This window comes from Amblyomma maculatum, chromosome 2 (genome assembly GCF_055883805.1).
Source record: "Amblyomma maculatum isolate TAMU_Amacu chromosome 2, ASM5588380v1, whole genome shotgun sequence".
Taxonomy (NCBI): Eukaryota; Metazoa; Arthropoda; class Arachnida; order Ixodida; family Ixodidae; genus Amblyomma; species Amblyomma maculatum.
Window position 1 is genome coordinate 137,457,474 of NC_139345.1, and position 23,748 is coordinate 137,481,221.

Genomic DNA, 23,748 nt, shown 5'->3' on the forward strand with positions numbered 1-23,748 from the left:
AAAGGAAAACGGAGCACTGATATATACCCATGCTTGACCTTTTGATCAACGAAATGTGCGCTCTGCGTTTCGTCGAAGAAGCCGCTCAAAGTTCTGGCGGCGTACGCAGCGTAGTGTTTGCTTTTACAAATAATGGACTCACTTTGACAGAATAGAAGTTTGACTTAACTTTAACGTAACAAACTTCCGGAATCAAGAAATTTCCAAGCTTCTTCAAAAATATTTTTCAATGCGAACCCTCTGGAATTGAAGGCATCTAATATAAAATAAAGGTGGATGGAAGCTTTGTGAAAAATTATTAGCTTTTTAGTTAGGCATTAGGTAGAAATACGAGTGTAAGAATTGGTTTTGCTTCAAAATATCGTGGAGCATTTTAGAAACACGCCTTGTGTTCATGGCGATTCGTGAATAACACGGCCACATATGAAGACTGTATATGATAAAACAGAAGCGTTATTTGATTACAAGGCGCAACACCGGCTGTAGGGACCAAAAATGACTGAAGAAGTCAAATAATTTTGGTAAGGTTAGAAATAAGGATTTGCAGGTGGTTTGTTGAAAAATGCAGTGAGAAATATTTATGTGCGTGCTATGGAGTTCAAACTTGGTACGTTTTGAGCCAGGAAAATAAGTTTCAAACCGAAAGTTCTACTGAGCAAGACGCGAAGAAAAACGTAGAGTGATAAAATCCCAAAGAAAAAAAAACGCCATTTAAAACTTTTTTGAGGACTAATCAACAAAACTTGAAAAAGGAGTTGAAAATATGAACAGGTATCGACCTCTGCTTTCAGAACTTGACTAATAATTACCTTCAAAGGATAGATGATTTGCCAATATAGCTGTCTAGTTATTTACAAAATTGGTGAAGTGTTACTTTGGAAATTGGGTAACTAATTATACTACAAAAAAAGGCGGCGTTCTTCAACTTCGAAAAGCGTGAAAGGACACAGGAGAGGCTGCAGGATAGTGGCCGGTGGTGACGTAGACCTCTTTCGGCGTTTGTACGAGATGCAAGACGCGACGTATTTCAATACAGAGGATGAGAGGCCAGGCCAGAAAATTATGGCTCTTGTGCGGTTATAGGTTTTCTGAGAGCCAAGATGGTCAGCGGTGGAATGTCATGAAAGTGTTGCAAAATTTGAGGGCGCAGAAAGCGGGAAAATACTGGAGCTCACGCGTGGCCCGGTGAGTTGTAGTTGGGCAGAAATAAATAGCGTGCCCTCTCGTATCTTGAAATTGTTGAGTTGGCGACGGAACCTGGAATATGGAGGTCTGGTAACTCCACACAGACGATCAATCAGCTTTTGACGGTATGTGTCAGCACGTTGGTGGTGAGGGAGGTCGCAGTCTATATCTTACGCTAGAGCAATGGAGGCGGCGGCGAAAGGCTACATGACTGTAGGCTCTGAACGGTGTGGCTCTGAAGGAGCAAGTGAGGAAGTCGAAAACATATGTTGCGGCAGCGAAGCAATAGGACAACGAGATAGAGCTTGACATTTTTGTGCTACTTGCCCGACATGCAAGTAATCTTGAAGTCGTACTCTTGAAGACGGAGAATGCTTCGCCCGAGATGACCGGACAAGTTTTTCGACAAGGATAATCATGATCGGGCGTGGTGGTCAGTGGCGACCATGAAATGGCTAACGTATAGATATGGACGAAACGTCTGAGCCCCCAGACGACGGCGGGACATTCTTTGTCTGTGATATTTGCAGTTTTGTTCCGTAGGAGTCAGAGTGCGGCTTGCACAGGCAACTACTTTTATCGTAAAGCTATCTTGGCTTTGCAAGCGAACAGCGCCAATGCCATCACTACTTGCAAAGTAGCCGTAGATTTATTATCAAAATGAAAGAGGACGAACGACAAAGTCAGAATACGCTTTAGAGCTTCAAATACTGACACACAAGCAGGAGACCGTAGGAAGGACGTATTGATGTGGAGAATCGCATGTAAAAGGGAGGCAATAGAGGCGAAATTGCGGATAAAGCGGCGGAAGTAGGATGCCAAGCCAAATAAACTGCGGAGATCTTTTACCCGAGTCGGACGGGAAAGTGTAGCGCTGCAGCGATTTTCTCAGGGTCAGACGTAATCCTGTCGCTTCTTACGAGGTAGCCAAAGCTTTAATACATTTTGACAAAATAAGGCATTTCGTTGTGTTTTGCTGAAGGCCAGCGTTATGAAATGGTGTCAAAACTTCGCCGAGGCAAGTGAGGGCATCAGGAAATGTCGAAAAAATAATTATCTCATTCAAGTAACAGACATGTGTTCCATTTAAGCCCTCCTAAAACTGTATCAGTCATGCGCTCGAAGGTTTTTGGACCATTGCAGAGGCATTGCATTAAAATGCGTACAAACCAACCGGTGTGGCAAAGGTGGTTTTCGCTTTGTCATCTTCATGCATGGCGATTAGCCAGTATCCTGAATTTAATTCAAGGCTGGAGAAAAATGGGGCACCTTGTAGACAGTCGAAAGCGTCATTTCGAGGAAGGGGGTACACATCCTTGCGAGTGAGGTTTTTGAGAGCACGGTAACCTATTAGAATAAAACCGAACTGTCTTTTTTCTTCACTAACACTACGAGTGAAGATCAAAAACTAGACGAAGGGTTTATGACGTTGCAGGCGAGCATCTCAGAACCGTTTTCCTGGGTAACCTTGCACTCAGTTGAAGACACGCGATATGGCCGACGTTGAACAGTTCCTGATCCGCCAGTGTGGATGCGATGCGTGGCTGCAGCGGTTCGACCCAATGCTCGAGAACTCACGTTGAACGAGCTGCCTTCTTGGCCAATACACCGAGCAATGCTTCTGTCTGGTGCGATGTGAGGTCGATGTTGATCGTGCTGCGAAGTTCTATCCTAAAGGAAACAGATCTTGTTTCCGCCTGATGACAGGTTGAAATAGGAAGAACCTGCCGGTGCCTTCTCCAGTCTCATAACTGGTCGAGGTGTCTCTTGTTCTCAGCGTGCTCTACTCGGCATCCCCTAAATCTCCGTTCAGGTCGTGTTGTTGGTGGCACATCAACCTTAATGGTGCAAGCTGACTCGCATCATTCAACTGTAATTACTGTTCCGGCGCCTGCTGCTACAGACGTGCATTCGCCGGGAGCCTATGCCTCCTCTGTGAACCAGACTTCCCGTGCCATTCCTCAGCCCTTCGGCTAGGCTACTTGGTCAGTCAGCTCCCGTCAGCGCGACCCTCCTGTTTTCGCCGAACTCCGAGGGGACGACCTGGAAGACTGGCTGCAACAGTATGACCGAGTGAGCGCGTTTAATCGCTGGGACGCTTCTGTGAAGCTGGTCAATGTCGCCTTGTATCTAAGTTACGTGGCGAAAACGTGGTTTCTCGGACATGAGCACGCCATTCTTGACTGGACCCAATTCACTTCCCAGATATGACAGATCTTAGAACTGTTTGTACTGACCAGGAAGCTTTCCAAAAGAAATTAGATACCCGCGTTCAGCTCCCAGGCGAGACCTACACATCTTACACCGAGGACGTGATCGCGCTTTGTCGGTGCGTCAATACCGCGATGGTTGAAGGTGACCGTGTTCGACATGTTTTGAAAGGCATTGGCTCTCTTGAAGCTTGTCCAAATAACGCACCATCGTGAGGCATATTACTCTGCTAAAGTGAAAGTAAAGAGCGATTTTCACAGCTTTTTGTCCGGTAAGCAAAAGGCTAGGCGAGAGAGCATCGTGCACCTGTGGATTCGCAGGTAAGTACTCGAAAGCAATGAGGATCGCTATACCCTACCTATCGGATGTAAGCCGAACTCTAAATCCATTGAAGGTCAAGCCTATGGTACCGGAACTCCAGTTACAGCGTTTGACAACTGCAATAATTAACAACAAAGCATCGACACTGAAGGCTTTTATGCTTCGTCTACTGCTCCAGAGATGAGCAAGATGGAGATCTGTCGCTAGAATTCCGTCCTTGGCCAATATATCTGAATTGAAACTGCTGTTGTCTCTCAAGAACTCCAGAAATGCGAACATGCAGAGCTATATAGGCAGAACTATACTCCATTAACGCGTTTCGTTAGACATACGTTTAAGTACAAATCGGTGCGGTGAGGATGCAGCTGCAAGAAAACTTGTTTCTAAAATTTGAGAGAAAATGTGCCTAGTCGTGGAAAAGGCTATAGAGACATTGGGCGAGTTTTTTGAAGAACACTTTCTAAGGTCCGGTAACATAGATTATTTGATCCGTCATATATACAAATTCATCGGCATTATAAGTATGTTTAGAACGCTACTACCAGGGATATACATTCATTCATTCATTATGGATTACTGGTATGGGGAACCACTACACAACGAACCAAACAAAGATATTTTCACTACAAAAAGAGCTGTTCGCACGATAGCAAGCCTATCTAATAAAGAAAGCCCGAATGAATATTTCCGGAAATGCAGCCTTCTTTACGTTGAGGAGACCTGAATAAAAGGTCGCAAGTAATGTGCGCACGCTGACAAAAACTGACACACAAAATTTGAAGGCACCTTTTTAGTACTCCAATGATAAAGTTTACGTCCCGTGAAATAGAATCTCTAGAATGCCCGAACTACCTCATACCTCATACCCAGTTTGTTGTATTCCTATCCACAATTTTGGATCTAGCCCTCGAAAACTGTAGTGAGCAACTATTTCAGAAACGCATAGTCAGTCTACGTCTAGAGACCTAAGCCCAGCAACCCTTCCATTCCACCTTTACAATTTCCAATTTAATTTTTCCAGACTGAATTGTCCAGACGTGTGTCTCGGAGACTTTGTAATCTCCTGTACACATGCTAATTTTTCGGAGTAATATAATATTACGTCCTCTCTAATCTGTTTCCTAGCGATATTTGTCATATAACCTGTTTTCCACTCTATAATTATGTGCATATTTTAAGATGTATTTATGCAATTTTTTTAGACATTTGTTTGTAAACACTCTTCTTATGGCGTGGGTAGGCCTTAGTTAAGTGCCGATACTTTTGACAGCTCTCCTTCGGTTCTCATTGTTTTGAAATGCAGACCAAAATAAAATGCTTAAAAAATAGTGGGTGTCTTCTTACCTATAAATCGAATGAAAAAAAAAATGTATTTATAGTGCACGTGATTACTACCACGCCCTATAAATTCCACCTCTAGCACTGTCCATCACCCGGGGCAGTACTGTTAAAAATAATCACATCACATCCTATCACTTTATTACCTTAAATACCCCCAGATCCATAATGCGACAACTAGGCTTTAAACGCAGTCCAAGCTGGCCACAGCGTACAATCGCAGCGTACAAGTACAATTCCCAATGATTTTCTTGGCCTCGCCGACTGTTGGCTTCTTTTCTTCATGTAATATAACGAGCACCCTCATTTCCACTTTATATATATATATATATATATATATATATATATATATATATATATATTATATATAAGGAATAATAACAGTTTATAATACTCAAATTTGTCTAGTCGTCTTCACTCGCATGGATATCTAACCTTAGCGAAAACCCAAAACCTCACCTAACACACATATCATGTGCATTCGTATATACCACGGCCATGTAAACTCGCTGCGACGCCATCCGTCTCCAACTATCTGGAAGCCCTCTTCACGAAAGTCCGACCTTGAAAATTATGGGATTGTCGAATCATCATTCGGGAACGGAAACCTCCTGGCTTTATCAGGCTAAAAAGCAGGCGAAGCAGACCTTGGGCCTAATAAGAGGTATTGTTGCTAAATCCGGTGGCGCTCGCTCCCACGTCACACGGCATTTGGTGATAGCGGTTCTGCAGCCACGCCTCTTTTATCAAGCACAGTTTCAGCCCTTGACAAGAGCTCAATGGAATAGTCTAGAAGCAGTAAATAGAGAGGCTATGAGAACCATCACTTGTCTCCCCCGCATCACACCGGTCGTGGCACTACAAGAGAACGCTCAGCTCAACACATTAGATGAACTGGTAGAGAAGTTCCGTGATGCGCGTAGCCTTAAGGCGACCCTTTTGCACTCACCGCAAGCACTCCGGGTCTATGCTACATCGCACACTATATTGCCGCCGTCATCGCCTGTTCTTCCTCCGTGGAATTTTGTTCAGCTGAGTGAAAACAAACCCACTGACCTTCATAGACCAACCGCATTTTATGCGGCATCATGCCTTCGTGAAAGGATCGCAGAGCAAAGCACCAAAGTGCCCCAATGCTCAATAATTGCATATGTAGATGCCAGCATATACAAATGTGTCCTTGTAAGCCGGCGCCTAATAGCAAATCCATATATCAATTTACAAAACATCCTTCTTCTTTCTGTGCTGAGCTGGTTGCCGTCCAAGACGCGCTTTGCTCTCTATCCGTCACAACCTTACTACCTGCAGCCAAAATTGTCATCCGCACCGACGCCCTACAAGCAATACGTCTGCTCCGACACCTCAGTCGCTGCCCAGAAATCTGCCAGAATATACATCGTCTGGCGGCTCGCATCACACAAACCTGTCAAATTGAGTGGGTTCCGCGCGACCTACTCAGTACGCAAACCTCTGCAGATTCTGCAACCCTACAGGTCACTATACCTTTATCAATGACCTGCTTCCTCAGTATGGATGATGCCACTTTGCTCCTCACAAGAAAGGACAACCTCGAGCGCCGCACACGTGCTCTTGTCCCACAGTGTGCGGTAACCCTCCCCAGCGGTCTTACCCGCGCAGAGGAGGTTGCGCTACGGAGGATCCGGATTCGGGTTGCCCTTCCACCTGCTTTAATACAAACATGATCTCAATACCGATATCTATATCAACGTCCAGGATGTCCTGTCTGCCAATCAGAAAATATTGAGACAGATACTCACCACTTGTTGAGGGTTTGGCCTGTACTGAAGCCGACGAGAGTTCGGCATCTCACGGTAGTGGTCTTTTCGCAGAACAACCCATCTTCGTAGATGTCTAGGATGTCTGTCTGTCATCGGTCTCTCTTGAACTTTATTAAAACAGCCTACTTTGTTTCTGTTCAGTTCCTACTTCTAATAATTTTCTTTTTACATATTCTTTTAAGCCCTCAGGAAAAAATAACGTTACTAAGAAAAAATAAAAAAGATCAAACTATGGCATTCAAGCTCTAAGATATACACTGCTTTTGCTTTTGAACGAGTTTGGTTTCACCAGAAAAGTATTATCATCATCAACCATCATCCTGAGGAGTATTATGATCCGCAACAATTTTGTAATATTTTGGTTTTCGCGTTTGCTAACCGATAATCAAGTTATTTGTAGATTTTTTGTCTTTCAGCCTTTTAGAAATGCTAGAAATATATTCATGTCAAAGTTTTTTTTATTCATTTTATATTTCTTGAATCTTTTACATTGCCTTCGCGTTTCTTGCAGCTATGTTGGTTTTTCTTGTTAGTATTGTCTTTCGAAAGAATCAGTGTGCCTGCTGTGCAACGCGCTGCCGAACACACAACAAAGCAAGGAAGATGAACCACACAACAGTCGCGGCTCGGACGGAAGCCTTATTCATCGGCTCCACTTCGCGCGGTTCACACTGTTGTCCATCACCCGGCATCGACAGTAATAAATGTTTTGTCTGCTACCCACACCACTGTGCGCCACAAGATTCATCAAGGTTGCAGACGGGAAGCGTCGAGTTCAGGTTATAGATGTGGAGTTTATTCATACCAAAATTGGCGCTAAAGCACTGATTCATCAAAATTCTGTGTCGTCATTCTCTACTGCACTTTAATAAAGAAGTCACTGGTCATTTTTAATAAAGAAGTCCCACGACGTGATTATTCAAAAGGAGGCAAAGTTTTACTTCGGACATGCCGTCGGGGTTATTGTGAATATGAGTATGTTAAACTACACTATGAATTCGTATTTAATGGAAGAAACTTTTCTGTGAACGTGGAATATACCAAAGTTCTGAGTACCATGCGTCACATGCATCTGTTAAACTGGTTAAGTGGGTGTTGGATTTTGTGTCTTATTGGGCCTTATGTAGTTTTTATTTTTTATTCTTTGATGTCCACGTTAGTTCATAAATTATGCACAGCCGGGAATTAAACGGGATACAGGTTGCACGTTGCCGTATTAGTTGGGAATTCTCGAATATGAAATGATGCTCAGAAGTGTGATTCATAACTACAATATGCACCGAACAACTAGCCCATATTTCTCCATTTGGTGCGCTTAAAGCTATGAGGTAGTCCGAGCAGAGCATGGGGTTTATTCGCTTTGTAATATAAATTTCGTATCTACGCAAACCCCTAACCTTAAGATATCAATTTAGATCTGTGGGGGGGATTACATTATTCACCCTCACCTTCATCTGCAATGTCTTCTCTAAAACTAGGTCGGCTCTCACCCCGCCGTAAAACTGAGCTCCTTAAGCTTCTTATTCTATAATACGTTCTTCCAGTTGCCTTTCAGAACATATTGTGTTTTCAGAACAATATGCACCTAGGAGCCATCATCTTAATATACCTTTTTTTTTTGCCCATACCAACGCTTTCAAATACAGCTTCTTTTCTCACACTGTGGCTAGTTGGAACTCCTTACATGGAAACATTCGTTCATCATCAATTTCTGAATTTGCGCGGGCAATTCAGTCATACCATCAGAAAGTACTACATGTGATATTTTTTTGTTTGTGTTATATGTCTTTGATGAGTTGAATGATATGAAATTGTCTATACCCACTCCTGTTATAGCTCTGAATTGGGTTGCAGTATTTTCAATTAAAATAAATAAATAAATTATACATGAATAATGTCTTATGAATTAAATTTGCAGGGGCTAAAGAAGCGATCTGCCTTGTTCGGAGTGGGAAATGAGGTTTTACTGGCTTATAATGCGCGCTTCGATTAGTTATTCAATTGTGTTGTGCACCTCCAGCGGCGAAGTTCCCTCGTAGGCCCATTGTTAGGAAGGTGTAGGGAAATGTTCTATGCGGTGGGAATGAGGCGATTAACCTGGGGTCCTCCCGACAGGAGGTTAGGGGTGCTGGTATAGGGGAAGGAGTGTGTAACCCAACAGACAAAGAGCACTTGGAACAGGTGACGTGTGTCTGCTTCACGCATACCTATGAGGCGGTTATAAATCCTGTATATGAGGGGAGGGGTATTCTGGAATGACTCTGGAATTTATTTTTCCCGATTTACCTAGTGCTTTTTTGTAGTATAATTATTTCTCCATTCATTGTTTATTCACTGTGTGGGCGTGACTTTTCTGCTCTGAAATGCCGTCATATATAGGGGCAGCCGCTTCGTCAAGCTGCTCTTCGAAGCAGCTTTTTAGCGGCGGCTCCTTTTCTTTCCTTGTAGTGAAGGAAAGATAAAGTATTATTATTTTTTACTCCCATATGGCTCATAGACCTGCGGCATTGTAGCCAATATTGGAAAATGTGGAGGTTGAAATTACTACTTCGCTTAACTTGGGAATGAGAATACTACCGAAGAACACGGTAATTGCCCGAGGAAAAAGCTGTTTGGGGCAAAGGAGAGGAGGTTCTCATTTAGGAGCGGAGCAGTTGAGGTCGATGATCCACACATGTGGCAGATAAAGCTCAATTCTAAGAATGCTGGGCTTATTTTCCCACGAGCAGACAGCGATAACAGTCTTACCTAGATGCTTTGGAATAATTCGCTACGTCATTTATCTGTAAATATAGTGTAATAGATGACGTCGTCACAAACGTTGACAGCAGTGACAGCGAGGTGCGATGCTATAAGTTTGACGTAAGCAAGCATACGCACTATTTCCCATCAATTAGTGCTAGAGCGTCATGGAAACTGTGGACACTATAAAAAGCATGGGGTGGCGGAAAAAACGCGATGTGGCCCGTACTAGGAGACTCTAGCCGTGTAGCTTCTGCAAGAAGCACAAGGTATTTTGCGTCTGAATCCATACTGCTAGATTTTAGGCGATTGTTTCCCGTCTGGCAGAAAAGAAGCCACAATAGGGAATATAACAAAAAATTATACGTATTACGCTATTGTTAATTATTTTGCCCTGTAAATGAAAAGGCTACAACGCGTTAAAACTTTAGCAGTCAAAGATATTTCTTGTTTCTTTTACTTCCTTAAGAAAGTCCCTACCACTACTGATACGATCTTCGTTTTTTTTTTTCCAGAACAATGACTCGCTCGACAGTGTACGGAATGATAGTATTGCTTGCTACTCTGGGTGAGTAATACATTATAGCTGCTTATATTGTGTAGGTCATGATAAAGTCTGCATCATTCTGTCTTTACACAACCACGCGCTTACTAGAATGATCTACTTTCATAGCCACGCTTCACTTCGCCAATTTTTTTCAATGTGTCGTCCAATTTACTTCAGTCATTTGCTGAAGACACCATTGGGGCTGCTTCACAGGTGGTGATGCTGTCGCCGGACACAAACCAGCGGTTGTTACTCGAGAGAGTTTTCATATGGGGGTAGAAGCGCAAAAGATTGGTCAAGTAATGCAAGAATTCAGCAGGAGGATGATCGCCGTGCTTCGGGAGGAATCTAAAATTGATGATGAGGTAAGTACCAGCCTGAGATGCATTTCTTGGTAAAGCGTATATTACATGTTTCCAGCTAATAGCTGAGAGCTTAGAAAGGCTTTGCGAGGCAGGGTAGGAAAGGAGGGAGCGTAACATGGTTTCGTTGTTTCCTTAATTCGCAAGCCCTAAATTAGGTCAGAGGTCACACGAGTATGTATGCGAGGATATTTCACCCGATCTTTCCCAAAGTGTATGAATAGCAATAATATCAACAAACTTGCACAGAACGACTCGAATTGGACAAAGGGTATTTAAAGATCCTTAAACTGTTTTTTACTTGGCAGTTCTGCTTGCAGGCTTAGGTTTCAAATTTGACGAGGCAATGTGGTCGGGTTTAAAACATATAATATGTTCCTACACAGCACGAGTGATGTTTCCAAAGCTAGCTTAAATGGCGAACTTTATACATAGAGCGCCAGTGATATACCGCACGTTCACTCATAGAACACCCACGCAGTATGTCGCCTTTTTAACGTCTAGAAGTCGTTGGAAACCGCATTAACAGTTTACAGTGACACAAGGAAAGCCGTCCTTAGGGTTTATTTGAAGTGTTTATAATGACACAGTTGACTATGGGTGGATGCAATTAAATTGACCCCTTCTACTGCTGCACTCAATTTTTGCCATCTTGATATCTGGTACTCTACAGCAGTTTTGCTGCTGGCATTAATGTTTTTCAGGACTCTGTGCTGGCCATTGTTTGATGCTAAACAGTAAAATATTTTAATGGTACACTTCATAAACACTCATAAACGAAGCGTCCACGTAGAACGAGAGGAAGAAGATGGTTACACGGTATTAAAGAGCACAGAACAAGGCTAGAGGGGAGGAAGCTTCAGTTCGCAGGTTCGCAGGCTCGACCTGTGAACTGAGGCTTAACCCCCCCCCTCGTCTCTACCCTTGTTCAGTGCTCTTTCATATCCAAGAGTCCGCGTGTTTAATGTTGCTTTCTCAAATTTTCAGTTAACCAGATTGCTCTCAAGAAACAAATTGAAATTTTGACGCGATAAGACGTTATTTGGCAGACAACACTGAACACAAATGCTGTTATTCGTATTATAAAAAAAAAATCCATGAGCACTGCAGCATTTACAGTGGAGAAATGCGATAGCCTGAGTGTTGCCTGCTGTACAAGATACATCGCACGCCCTTTGTCGAACGCACCCAGCGTTCCGTTGAGCGCATCAAAGTTCACCGGCGTTCTATAATTGTTTTACAGGAAAGGAAAGGTGCAGTATTTGTCACTCTCAGAATCCCGCTACTATTATTCTCACGGTCGACAAAGACACTGGCGTGGCGTAGTTGGTTAACGGGCTCGGCTCGTGAACCGAGGGATGAAGGTTCGATTCCCGGTAGAGGAAAAATGTGTTTTGTTTTCTGATGACTCCATCAGGATAATTGACAAGTTCAATCCCGCAGTAAGCCGCGGAATCTCGCGAAGTAGTGGCACACTTCTCGCGGACGCGCAGACCGACACGCGGGCGGGTCATGGAGTTATGAGGCATAGAAGGCTTTCGTCTTAAAAAATTCCACCAAACGTATCAGGGGACTGCCCTTGGCCACATATTGGAACTAGTTAGCAAATAAGAGAATCAAGCATTACGTAGTACCCGGTAACTCTATTCTGATCGGCACATACTATTACGCAAATACATAATGCCAACCTACATAGGCTACTCAAGGAATCGTTGTGCCGGATTGCAAGCGATACGGAAAGTTTAGTTTGTATGGTGGTCATGTCTCTTACTATCAAAGCAAGCAACATTACTTGCGTCTTAGGGGATAGCGTATTCATCTCGTTCATCCAAAATATTTCGGACTGTCCGTGACCTGGAATCGTTCCAAACGTGCCAGACAAAAAACGCGCACTATTTCATACTTCGATAGCGGGGTTCGGCGAAGCTTCGACCTTTGATGATGATGTGTGTGAAAGAGCGTGCGAAGTTGTTTCTTCTTACAAGTCTTCAAAATTATTACTACGACACTGCATCTCCTGCTGTACTACTCGATTATTCCAATCGCGTCACCCTCATTCATTTCCTTCATGAGCTTACATTGCTAGAAATTCCCGCCAATCTAACTCAGTTTCTCTTTCAAGGCGCGAGCATTTCACTTCCGCAAATGCTAGCTACTCACATCTCGCCAATGAGACGTCATGTGTCCCTTAAGGCGGAGGTTGTCACTGCTATTATTCTCAATCTACATTAATCCTATCCATTGATAAATAAATTGAAAATAAAGTTATTTGTGAACAATTATGTACCTACAGAGTGATTACAACAATAATTATTCATTTTACTTCAGCTAGAACTTGACAAATTTGCCTCTTGGTGCAGTAGCTCCCTTGAACACTAACAAGTGCAAATCCGTGTCGTTCACGAGAAAGCGCTCTGCGAAATAGTGCCAATATTGCATTGTCACACTTTTAATTTAACCCGCATAGTAGTACAAACATCTAGGCTTACACATAAAGCTGTCACTATCATGCATAACCCCCTGTTGAAACACTTTGTTGAAGCTTCATCTGTGCCGTAATTTGAAGGCTGCATCCTCTTATATAATTAAACTGGCATAAACTTTCATTTGCCCCAAAACCGAATGTGTGCTATCGATTTTAAACCTACTAAACGCTTACGTCTCCGCCACCTTGAAGCCATACAGAGTCGCGCCATCCCATTTACATCATCTTGCTATAAAGAAAAAGCAGTATCATAGCACTGAACGAGACTATCGCAATTGCATTGCAATCACTCATGTCACACCCCATCATCCAGGGCGTGTCAGGAAAGTAATTTAATTTTATCGTTACAACGAATTCTTCAAGGTATCGTTACAAACGTTTAAAATTATTTGAAGTAGTCCCCTTTGGCATCAATACATTTTTGCCGGAGACTCTGCAAAGCACTGCCAAGGAGCCGGTAGGAACCTCGTTTAGAGCCTTTCCCAAGGCTGTTTGGATCGCTTCGACGTTGCCAGAACTGACTCTTTTTAGGGAACCCTTGATTCTCGGGGACAGAAACAAATCTGCCGGACTATAGGGGGCGGTGTAGCCAAGTTGGGCTTTTCCAGAAATTCTCGTACACGCAAAGAATTGCGAGTGCCAGCGTTTTCGTGGTGCAAGTGCCAGGTACCGGCGATCACCTGTAACGCTCGGAGGACCATTTTTGTTTCTCGAGTCCTGTTCAGAGCTTTTGCATTCACAGGCTACGAATGCTACCAAAGACCACTTCAGCGGGCTGAAGCATCATTTACTGATATGTTAATAAATCACGGCTCTTTTTATTTCAGGAATCGTACGCAAGGTACAGGAAGATGATTTCTCAAGGCCTCGATTCTGTAGCGGCGCTCGACCCATTTCAGCCCGGCACAATGCAGCGAGCCCGTGACACCATCGAAGGCCTTCTTGTGGAAAAGCAGCCACGTAGCACATTTGAAGACTATGATCTCTTCAGCTCGTACATGAAGGTGCTCGGTGATGATATAATGGACATTGGACAGAAGTTCATTGATCATGGAATAACACTATGTGGTAATATCGTCATTGAAGATGGCCTAACGGAATTCGAGAAGAACTTCGAACACTGCGTAAACGTTTTCAGGCTAAGCTCTATGAAGCAATGGAAATAGTAATAAAACTAAGTGAACTGAGCGCATTACTCATGTAATGTAAGACTTTTATTGCTGAAAATGCTTGTTACTCAAGAATATTGATATCTTTTTGTTAATTTATGAATGCCTTTTTTTTTCTAAAGAAATACGTGTCTGAGGCTTGAAGCTTTACATTTCGCAAATCAAAGATTCTACTTTTTCAAGAACATTAAGCGCTTTCTACAAACAATACAACGCCTTTTGGCATCAAGAGAAACCTTTTCCAAAGAAGCTAGTAGAATCTTTAGAGTTTGGTTGCTAATTTGGGACAAAGAGTAAAAATGCTCTCATTTAGCGAGTGCAATACCAATTGCAAAGAGAGAGATTTTATGTTAACCGAACTCCCTCTCTATTATTGTACCTAAGGTGAACTGCTATTACAGAACAAAATAAAAATCAGATGCGTTATTAAGAGGCTTGAGAATGGTGCCCCGCTAATTAATAGCGTCAGTGCCGACAATACCTTTATTATATGACCAAATTTGGGGCCACTGCAAAACATGCTACCAGGTGCGCCATGCATGTTAAAATTCTGGCATCGACCAGCACCAATGCATTCCTGGAACCTTACTCACACAATGCTGAAGACCACCAGTCTGCCGACCGCTATGACAAATTTGGAGGCCTTTTCACATGAGGCGAAATAACCCGCTTTCCCCGCTTAAGGTTAGTATAGTAGAAAAATGGTGGATTATGTTTTTATAGCTCTGTTATTATGGTACGTCTCTTGATAATCTGGTGCTTATCGATAGCCGAACAAATACTCAAAAGTTCTCTTCTTCTCTTCGGAGCTTAAGAGTACCAAGAAGACCATTTAAGGTCCCTAAGTGGTGGATTACAATAGAAATAAAACTTGTTGCTCGGTTAGTTGGTGCATTTTCGATAAAAGACGGGTTAGTTAAAAACAAGACAGGCAGGATAGATTGCGCCGTCCTGTCTTCCTTCCTCTTCTCCGTCTTGTTCTGTGCTAACCTGTTTTTTGATCGCCTGGAATTGAAAGGGCGACGTATGAAGAAAAGTGCCTGAAATAATGTTAACGGAAATGCATATTGAGAACATTGTGGATAGTAAACCAAACGCATGGACGTACTCTATTACCTTAATGCAGGTAGATAAGTGTTATGCAGCTTAAATTCCATTACGAGCACGTACCATATTGTCTGTAGGTTAGAAAAGTACCCAAAGAGAAAGAATCAAACGTACTCTACTCCGGGGAAGTAGTGCCTCCAGGTTGTATGGAAAATTGTAAAGCTCCGTCCTTAGATGCCAGTCCCTCGGGATTTTGATGTGGCAACTATCAGTAAGCGATTGTTTTGGCTAATCTCCGATGCCAATCGGGGCGCATAGCACAGTGAAGTTTCCGGGTAGAGAAATTCAGCTAAGAAATGCTGAGTTTGAGGGGTTATCACGGTCATGCGCACTCGTATAGAGTTAAATTCGTTATGCGTAAAAAAGTTTATTTTATGCAAAACGAAAACATCGCTTGACCGACTGTGACGACTCGCAATAATACGCTGACGAAGAAAACCGCAGGAATAGCATGCAGAAAGAACCACATTGACGCCCGCCACCGATTTCAGCCGATGTGGGACTAAGCGCGTTACCATGGCACCAGGACAAAAATTAGAGGGGTTCAATGTTTATGAACCAACCAAATGTGGTGCGAAAACTTTGGCTGCGGGCGAGGTGGCTAAGCATACTTTTGCGCCAATATAACGGCTTTAGCAGAGTAGGATATTGTTTTACGGTAGCAAACAGACAAAACAACATACACAGAGACGCACAATTTTAAAGTATTTTCTATGACGTGTATATAGTCCACATAATAAAATACTCGGATTATCTTCCAAGGATATGCATACCAGCTCAAAAATTCAAAGATTAACTGCGTTTTATAAAATGTTGTACATGGGTTTTTGGTATTACTTGTAAAGTAGACACGCTGAATTTGACAAAACTCGCTTAGTGCCTTAGAGTACGTAACGTGTATTAAGGGCTAAGTATTTTTTCCATGGCTGATTGCTAGGCTAAAGGTTATCACGAGTGCCAGTGCCTTTAGCCGTCACCTCTAAACTTCACGGGTTTGCTTTAGCCTGCCCATTGTTGTGCCTGGCCAAAGCAGCCCAGAAATTCAGCCGGACGCCAAACTTCTTCGGCTAACGCCTCCTTCACAAAATACGGATACTTCTCTGCACAGCACCAGTGCACTGGATGCGAGCCGTGCCAAAGGGAGAGAAGCGACGTGTTTCAACATGAGCTGAGCGTCCAGACAGTACGGCGCCGTGGCCCTGACGGTGAACCCCTTCTCGCCCCGCGGCATATTTGAAGCGAGAGCGCAGCAAGCTCTCCCATTGCCCCTGCGAAAGTGCTGCCGTCGGATTGGACCATTTTAAGCGTCAACGGTTCTCGGCGACGGAGTCTCAAGTGCTTCCGTTCGAGACTCCTAGTGTGAGTTCGTCACGAGCGTCCATCGGGAGCAGTTCGCCCCTTGACAGTGCGGACGCGGCGGAATCTCCCCGGCCGTCGCTGCGCGAGAACAGTCGCGTATGGCTATGTTAGCTTTCGGCCTCAGAGCCGAAATCCTTGTTTAAATACCTGTAAATAGTGTATAAAGCCTTTTCTTCACCTCAACAACGCCGACTCGGATTCATCGCTACCGCCCAGGGAGCTGACAGCCCTCGTTCACGAAACGGGTGACGAGCGCTGCGTTACCAACTCCTTGGCACAACCTTGTTGACGGTGGGCTACTGTGTGATAACCCCACCGGCACAACATTGGTGGCAGCTGCCGGATCCACTGGCACAACACCATCGCTACGCTTCGGTCACCACTCAAGGAAGCCGGCTTCGACCTCCTGAGTCCATTTTATTTGCCATTGGCCGGCAACAGATTGGTGGCATTTTTGACCAACTATTTATTAAGTATGTGGAAACAAAGAAGACGTAGTGCGGTTGATCATTTGGCATTCCCCAGCTTTTCATGTACTAAACAGTCTATCGTCATGGTGCGACATCTCCTGTCGTGGCCGATAAAGACTCAACTATGGCGCCTCTCACATCCGATGAGTCTGAACGCTTTCACGTAATCCATCGCAGCTCCCTTGCATGTCTGCAACTAATCCATGAACACTAAGAAAACGTTAAAAGTCGTTTGCCCGTTTACCGGCTTCTTAATAAAGTTACACATACACACATATAGTACCAAAGACGTATACCGAAACCAACATCAACGAAATTGGAGTACAACAACGTAGGCATGTGAAGCTGACGGCTTATTAATATGACATATTACGGCTTATACGGCTATTAGTATTGAAGGCTTATAATAAATGACCGACTTTAGTCCAATTTGTTTCAGTCAATGAACGAATTATTTAGTGTTCAAGGCCATTCTCCCGTCTACAAATGACCTTTCCCAGCTCCCGCTGTATGCCAAGAAATTCCCTGAACGCCGCAACGAAGCATGGTAACTTTACGATATTAACACACAGCAGTAGCAGCACTTTCGTGCATGCCACTAAAGCCTGCAATATCTGCCCATCACTAAGAAGACTGAAGAGAAAAAAAAAACATTGTTGCATGGCTCCATTGCCATCAAGGGCTAATTGAAATCATGGTATGCTGTTATCGGTTATTTTATACAGGGTTGCAGCGCGGCACGCACGGGACCTTACGCAGATCTTTCGTGTGGAACACCGAAGCCTCTACGTAACCGATCCTACTCTAAGCTTACGCACACTGCTCGCATCAAATCATTTGATAACTCGAAGAACCATTACGCTTGCGTCTAGCTTGCACTCAACAGCGGAAATTGCTGCGGAAGTTGGTTCGTAATGCTTCACAATAATATGGTGCAGATAACATTTTTTTACGAAAATTTCGACTTAGGTCTTAAAAGTGCGTTTGCCATATAAATCGGCGCATTCAAAGTTGCTGAAACACAGCATTGCTAATTCGTGATCTGGGAGAAAAACTTTACCGCATGCTATGCAATGCAGTCTCGTATGAGCAAACTGAGTGGTTGAAGGCTTTCAGATTTCCCTTTACGGTTTCGCTAGCGATGTTTGAATCCTTGGCAAAAAGTACCAAAAGTTTGTAGTGGTTGCTTATTTTAATAGGAAATATTAAAGGCTATAGAAGTGACTCAAAAATAGGGCTTTATTGTGATGTTTTCTGCCCCCCACAAAATTCTGATCTGTGCGGCAAGATATCTGGAGGTCACAAGAAAACTGGCTCTTGTAAGGAAAAACACCAGACGATGTTTATTAAGTGTGCAGTATGTGCGGCCTATTCTATACCATTCTTCTGTGGTAAAATATAGATTAGACAAATTAGAAAATGCCTAAGTGAATACCTGAGGAAGCACCGAACAACTCTAGGCTCAGCCACGGGAAGAAAACTAGCCTTGCACGTCAAGAGTTCGTGGCATTGCTTCCTTCGATTTCATCATGCCAGTATTATCGATCGAGGAAAATGAAAACGAAGGCGTGAGCTGCTGGAAGTGTTTCTAATTAGAAAGACTAAGTGAGCATGCATGAATTGTTTTTACAAAAATAAAAGTTAAAATTTCTTCATAAATGCCGTATTTATATTTGTTGAGCTTGCTTAGGGACGATATATGAATGTTTTTTTCCTCTGTTTGTTATTTGGAATTGATCAGTTGTAAGTCCAGCTGTGTTGTATGTGCGCCTCGTCTATCCTTGGTTGCGTCCGTCTTAGCGGTTCCGTCTTTTTCAGTTTTCACTCTGGGCATTTGCACCGTCAGTCTTATTTATTCTTTATTATACTTCCAGATTGGGGGATGAATTATTAGGGAACTGCACTACTGCAACCGATAACTGGTTCAATCGCAGCTATAGTGGTCCCTTTTTGATTGAGACAAAAAGCACGGCGCCCGTGTAATGTGCGATGTCAATGCTCTTACAGAACCCGATAGGACCAAACTTGCAGAGCCTCCAATAAAGCCTCCCTCGAAACGTCAATAACACCAGGACATTATCAATCACAAGTCCCATTAAACCGATTACTTCTTTATTGGTTTTCTTCCTTTACCTATGCTATGGTTTTCATCTCCATTGCCCATACCAGCTGCTCTGCTTCTTTTTGTTCTCCGATCAATTTTTGAAGCTCGAGTAAACCGAAGTGATCACTCAAAGGGAGCACGAAGTCGAAGGTGTTGATATGGCTCACTCGGTAAAGCCATTGTAATGGTGCTTACCGCAGTTCTAGTTGACTAGCTTGTATAAAAATACGAATGAATAGAAAGCGTGGCCGTGGGTGGAAGGCAAGTCGACGAGATTCCAGTTTGTTGCTAAAACTTGACAGTGGTAGAATCAAGTCCGGGCTCACTTCGATATGAATGGTAGAGGCTGACCAATTTAAAGCTGCTCGTGTTGCGTATACACTAAGACATTACAGGTAGACAACCTTCATATGCCCAAATGATATGCAATAAGCGTGATATGCCAGATAGCCTAGACAAGGACAGCCGACGTTAACAATAATATGGCAGCTGTGCCAACGTGGTCTTGCTATAACTTCCACTTCGTGGAAGCGTAAGAAAACTGGGCAAAACGCGCTAAAACATCCACCATATATTTTTGTTCGGTTTTCAGATTGTCAGCACTTACGCTAAGAAACTTGAGACAATACAGGGGCATATTACAAAACTCTATATTTACAACGCATCGACAACCCCCTGGACAAAACTCCTTTCCCTCTCATCGAGCTTCCTGCGGCCGCTGCACTGGCACAGTTGGGCGCCCTTGACAACGAGCCGGGCACCCGCTCGGTCGAACTCCTGGGCGAGGTCCTCACGGAAGTCCTTGTACGCCTTGCCATCTTCGAGCGCGTAAACGCCAAACTTTTCTTGCACAAACTTCTTCACGATGTCGGCGGCCTTGCTGGTGATGACTCCCTTGACGCCCTTCTCGATGCCTTTCCCGATTTGCTTGACTGCATTCTTCGTCTTCTTCCAAAGCTTCTTGATAAAGTATTCCTCAGTCTGCAAGAAAAGTAAGCTTCATTAACTACTTGGAAACAGTGGGAAACACCAAAACGGAAAAGAAATATTACAACGCATATGTCCTTTCAAAGCTTTTGCATTGCAAAAAAGGTGTTAGTTGTACATTTATATCAAGTCGATTGCAAAAAAAGGTGTTAGTTGTACATTTATATCAAGTCGGTGTAGAAATGTGCATTGATCTCTCACTGTTGTGGAGCATTCCTTGAATACAGCCTCATGGTAATGCGGTTGCTTTTAGGAGATAACGTAGCTTAGTTTTAATAGAATACGTTACTACTGCCCATGCAAAGGGGTGCAAACCAGAAATCAGCAAGATTTGCTTTGAATAGTAGCACCACTGAGCTTGCATTGGAAACCGAAAGCTACTAATTGGTACATTCACTCTAATGTAGACCTCTCCTTCATTTCTTTTTTTTAGAAAACAATTTGCAAGCCCGAAGAGCTAAACCACGTTACTGTAACAGGTAACAAGCCCAAAATATGCATTTTGGTCACAAGTAGTAGGCTTAAAAAAAATTATCTATGACTACCAATTTATAGTGAGCCAGAAGAGGATAGGCCCCACTGAATGCTTTCGCTTTACCTTAGCGCAGTATTCCAGGCTGAAGCGAAGGCACACCAATAAATGTATTGATACCACATTCATTAATGTTTTCGGCTACTTTCGTATTTATAGGATCGAGTGCAGTGGCTTGACACCCAGTCACAGTGACGCGCAGATGTTATTTACAATAAGCTCATTCTGCAGATGACTCAATCGATAGTCAAAAGACTGAAAGTAAGAGCGCGTGCAATGAATAGTAAAAAGCAAGGGACAAATTTCATTGTGCTGGTGCTTCCGTTTCAGCCGAATGAAAAAGGGGCGGGAAACCAAAATCTTTGAAACGAGGTGTATCATAGTGAAGCATAACGAATTATATAATAATTTCAAACAAAGCGAAAAACAATATAAAGCTTTCAAAAGAGTAACATTCTAGTGGGTCTCTCTTTCCCAGTAACTTTTATTTCTTGATTGCAACATTACTTGTAGTCTTACCACTCTACTGATGTCAAACTCACTCAACGCGTTTGCAGAATTAGCACTTTTCCCCCTTCTCATTGCGCATCGTCCTAGAACTCGCATCACATAAAAAAAAGTTGGTCTTTTATTGCGTAAGCAATACTAGGCTAGGTTCCAGCCCGTCGCTTAAATCCGGCCGGTAGCCACGTTTGACCTTTAGAGCGAACGCAGATGGGGCCCCTCCTCAAGCCGTCGGCTAAACCTGGTCGGTAGCCACGCCGCGCCGCAGATGGCGCGTCGTTGCCATAACAACAAGAACGACCGCAGATGGGCCGCCTCTTCAAGCCATCGGGTAAACCCGGTCTGTAGCCACGCCGCACCGCAGTCTAAACACATCGCACACACTTGGCTGCACTACATGCTGAACCTGATCGTAGCAATGCAGTATTGCCTACGCAACCGGATTTAACGAAAGCTAAACCCCAGCTAACTTTTAAATCCTCTTAAAGCACAACTCTTACCTCGCTTTCAGCTTGACCTTCTGCCTGACTAGTTTCACGAAGTCCACGGGCAATCGATCGCAGTACTTCACCGACTTGAATGGCTTCGACTCCGATGCTCTTCGACTCTTGGTCAACGACTAAGTCCAATGTCTTATCACTGTCGTCCACACTGCCGGCAGAAGCTGCATGGAAGCACCTTGTGAGTTTTTTTATTAACTTTTCTGAGCACAAGTCTGTAAGTTCGCTTTTATTCCGCAGTCAATATCGGCTGCCAGAAAGGGTATGACGTTTCAATCAGATGTGAGTTCGACCGCATTGTGGCATAAAACAAAGTGTAGCGTAGTACGAAACATCGCAGTTCAAAATGTTTAGTCTACTTTATTCGGGTGCATGGTGACCCGGATATTTATCGTATGGCTTATTCATCTTTTAAACTTATTTTTGGAATGAAGAAAGCATCAACAATAATAGGTATATAATACAGCGTACGAACTGGCGGATGGAGCTTGCGTGAGCCAGTATGCACAACTACACTTATGATATAAAGTATATAGATGTAATGTGTAGACTGACAAAGCCGATGGCTCTACGCTTACTGCTTACAGCTTTAGAAGGCGAAATAAGTATAGTGCTTAAAAAAAAGAACTGTGAACAAAATAAACAAGAAACAAAAATTGTAGTGGCGATGTTCTTCGTCGAGTGCGCGTGTAAACAAAGGTGGTAGCGGGATCTGTGAAAACGAAAACCTTTGCACATAGCACACAGACCAGCCCATAACAAAGGAAACGAATGCTCAGATATGATGCCATAGATACAGGGACGCTTGTGAACGTACCCAGTGGGTTCTTGGGAAAGTAGTCGTGCAGACAAAAAATACTGGCGGGAAACTCAGCACCTGTAGGCTGATGCTATTTCATCCAACTTCCATTGATAGCTTTCTTTTTACAAAATTTTCGCTCTTCGTTAAAGCAGCAATAAAATATATCAAAGCAAAGTATTCTTAGTGTAGGATAGTAAATTCAGGTTATCGATTAGTAGTCTTTGATTCATGCAGGTTTGTAACTATTAAAGCGGCACAAGATCCAAAGTTTAGGTGGTGTGCAATTTTAGGTAGTAAACATTTAGTGTGGTTCAGAGAGTTTTACTCCAGACTCAGGCTATGAGGGACACCGTTATAAAAGGCTTCGGGAATTTCGACCAACTAGTGTTTTTAAGGCGCACTTACATCGCAGAGTACACGTGTGCCGAGTACAAATACTTACCAGCAAGTGCTGCACAGCCTACCAAGAAAACCGCGGCTATCATCTGCTTCATAGTGCCTGTCAAGAAAGCGAGGTGAAGTTGTAAAGGTCTCCATTGTATATATAAATACAATTTTAACTACACCAAGGGTATCCATTTAGAAATGAAAGGTTGGAAAGAAAATCGGCTTAGCATCGTGCATTCAAATTTCTGTTGGATGCGTAAATGTAAGCATAAATGTTGTTTTCTTCCCTAAATTTAGATTACCGTTGAATGATCTAATGAAGAGCCATGTAAAGAGGGGTTGATAACAACAATCATAACATAACACCACAACATAACAAATATCGTAACAAAATTCAATAGGACGCATTTATAAAATGCACGTAATCAATAAGTTAAAACATGCTCCTTCACGTAATTCGCTACTAACGTACCTTCCCTTGCAGAAACTTCCAGCTGAATCGGGAAGCAATAAGTTCGGGGGCTAGTGTTTCATCGCTTGAAAGAGCCATTTATATGTGGTGCTTAAGCATATATCTAATCTCCTTATGCCGATGCAGAGAAAGTGATAAGGGGACCGCGAATCAGAGCTTCTGCCGCGCGTGTTTTCCTGCACAGCCGCTGTTGGCTAGCTTCCATTTTTCCGGAGTGCCTGCCTCTCTTCTCCTCTTCTTTCTATTGTCGCTGTGCAAAATAAGCTGGCGTACGCAATTGTGGGGTTTTATACATCCTAATCTCGTGGAAAGGCCAGGTTATAAACCTCTGACTGGAGATGAAACATCAAGTTTCCGATAAATTA

At 43.2% G+C, this 23,748-nt stretch overlaps 2 protein-coding genes across 2 annotated transcripts; one reads left to right on the top strand and one right to left on the bottom strand.

Annotated features, from left to right (window-relative positions):
* The first annotated feature begins 9,817 nt into the window (after positions 1 to 9,817).
* On the top strand, positions 9,818 to 14,185 carry LOC146200017 (uncharacterized). The gene is made up of 4 exons (XM_084592842.1): positions 9,818 to 9,865; positions 10,112 to 10,164; positions 10,357 to 10,508; positions 13,818 to 14,185. Exons 2-4 carry the CDS (start codon positions 10,116 to 10,118, stop codon positions 14,154 to 14,156), a joined length of 540 nt encoding a protein of 179 aa, XP_084448968.1. The 5' UTR covers positions 9,818 to 9,865; positions 10,112 to 10,115; the 3' UTR covers positions 14,157 to 14,185.
* Positions 14,186 to 19,833: 5,648 nt separating this feature from the next.
* LOC146200018 (uncharacterized) lies at positions 19,834 to 23,439 on the bottom strand. The gene is made up of 4 exons (XM_084595320.1): positions 23,384 to 23,439; positions 22,967 to 23,023; positions 21,723 to 21,886; positions 19,834 to 20,180 (listed from the first exon to the last, which is right to left on the bottom strand). Exons 2-4 carry the CDS (start codon positions 23,016 to 23,018, stop codon positions 19,854 to 19,856), a joined length of 543 nt encoding a protein of 180 aa, XP_084451446.1. The 5' UTR covers positions 23,019 to 23,023; positions 23,384 to 23,439; the 3' UTR covers positions 19,834 to 19,853.
* Positions 23,440 to 23,748: the final 309 nt, after the last annotated feature.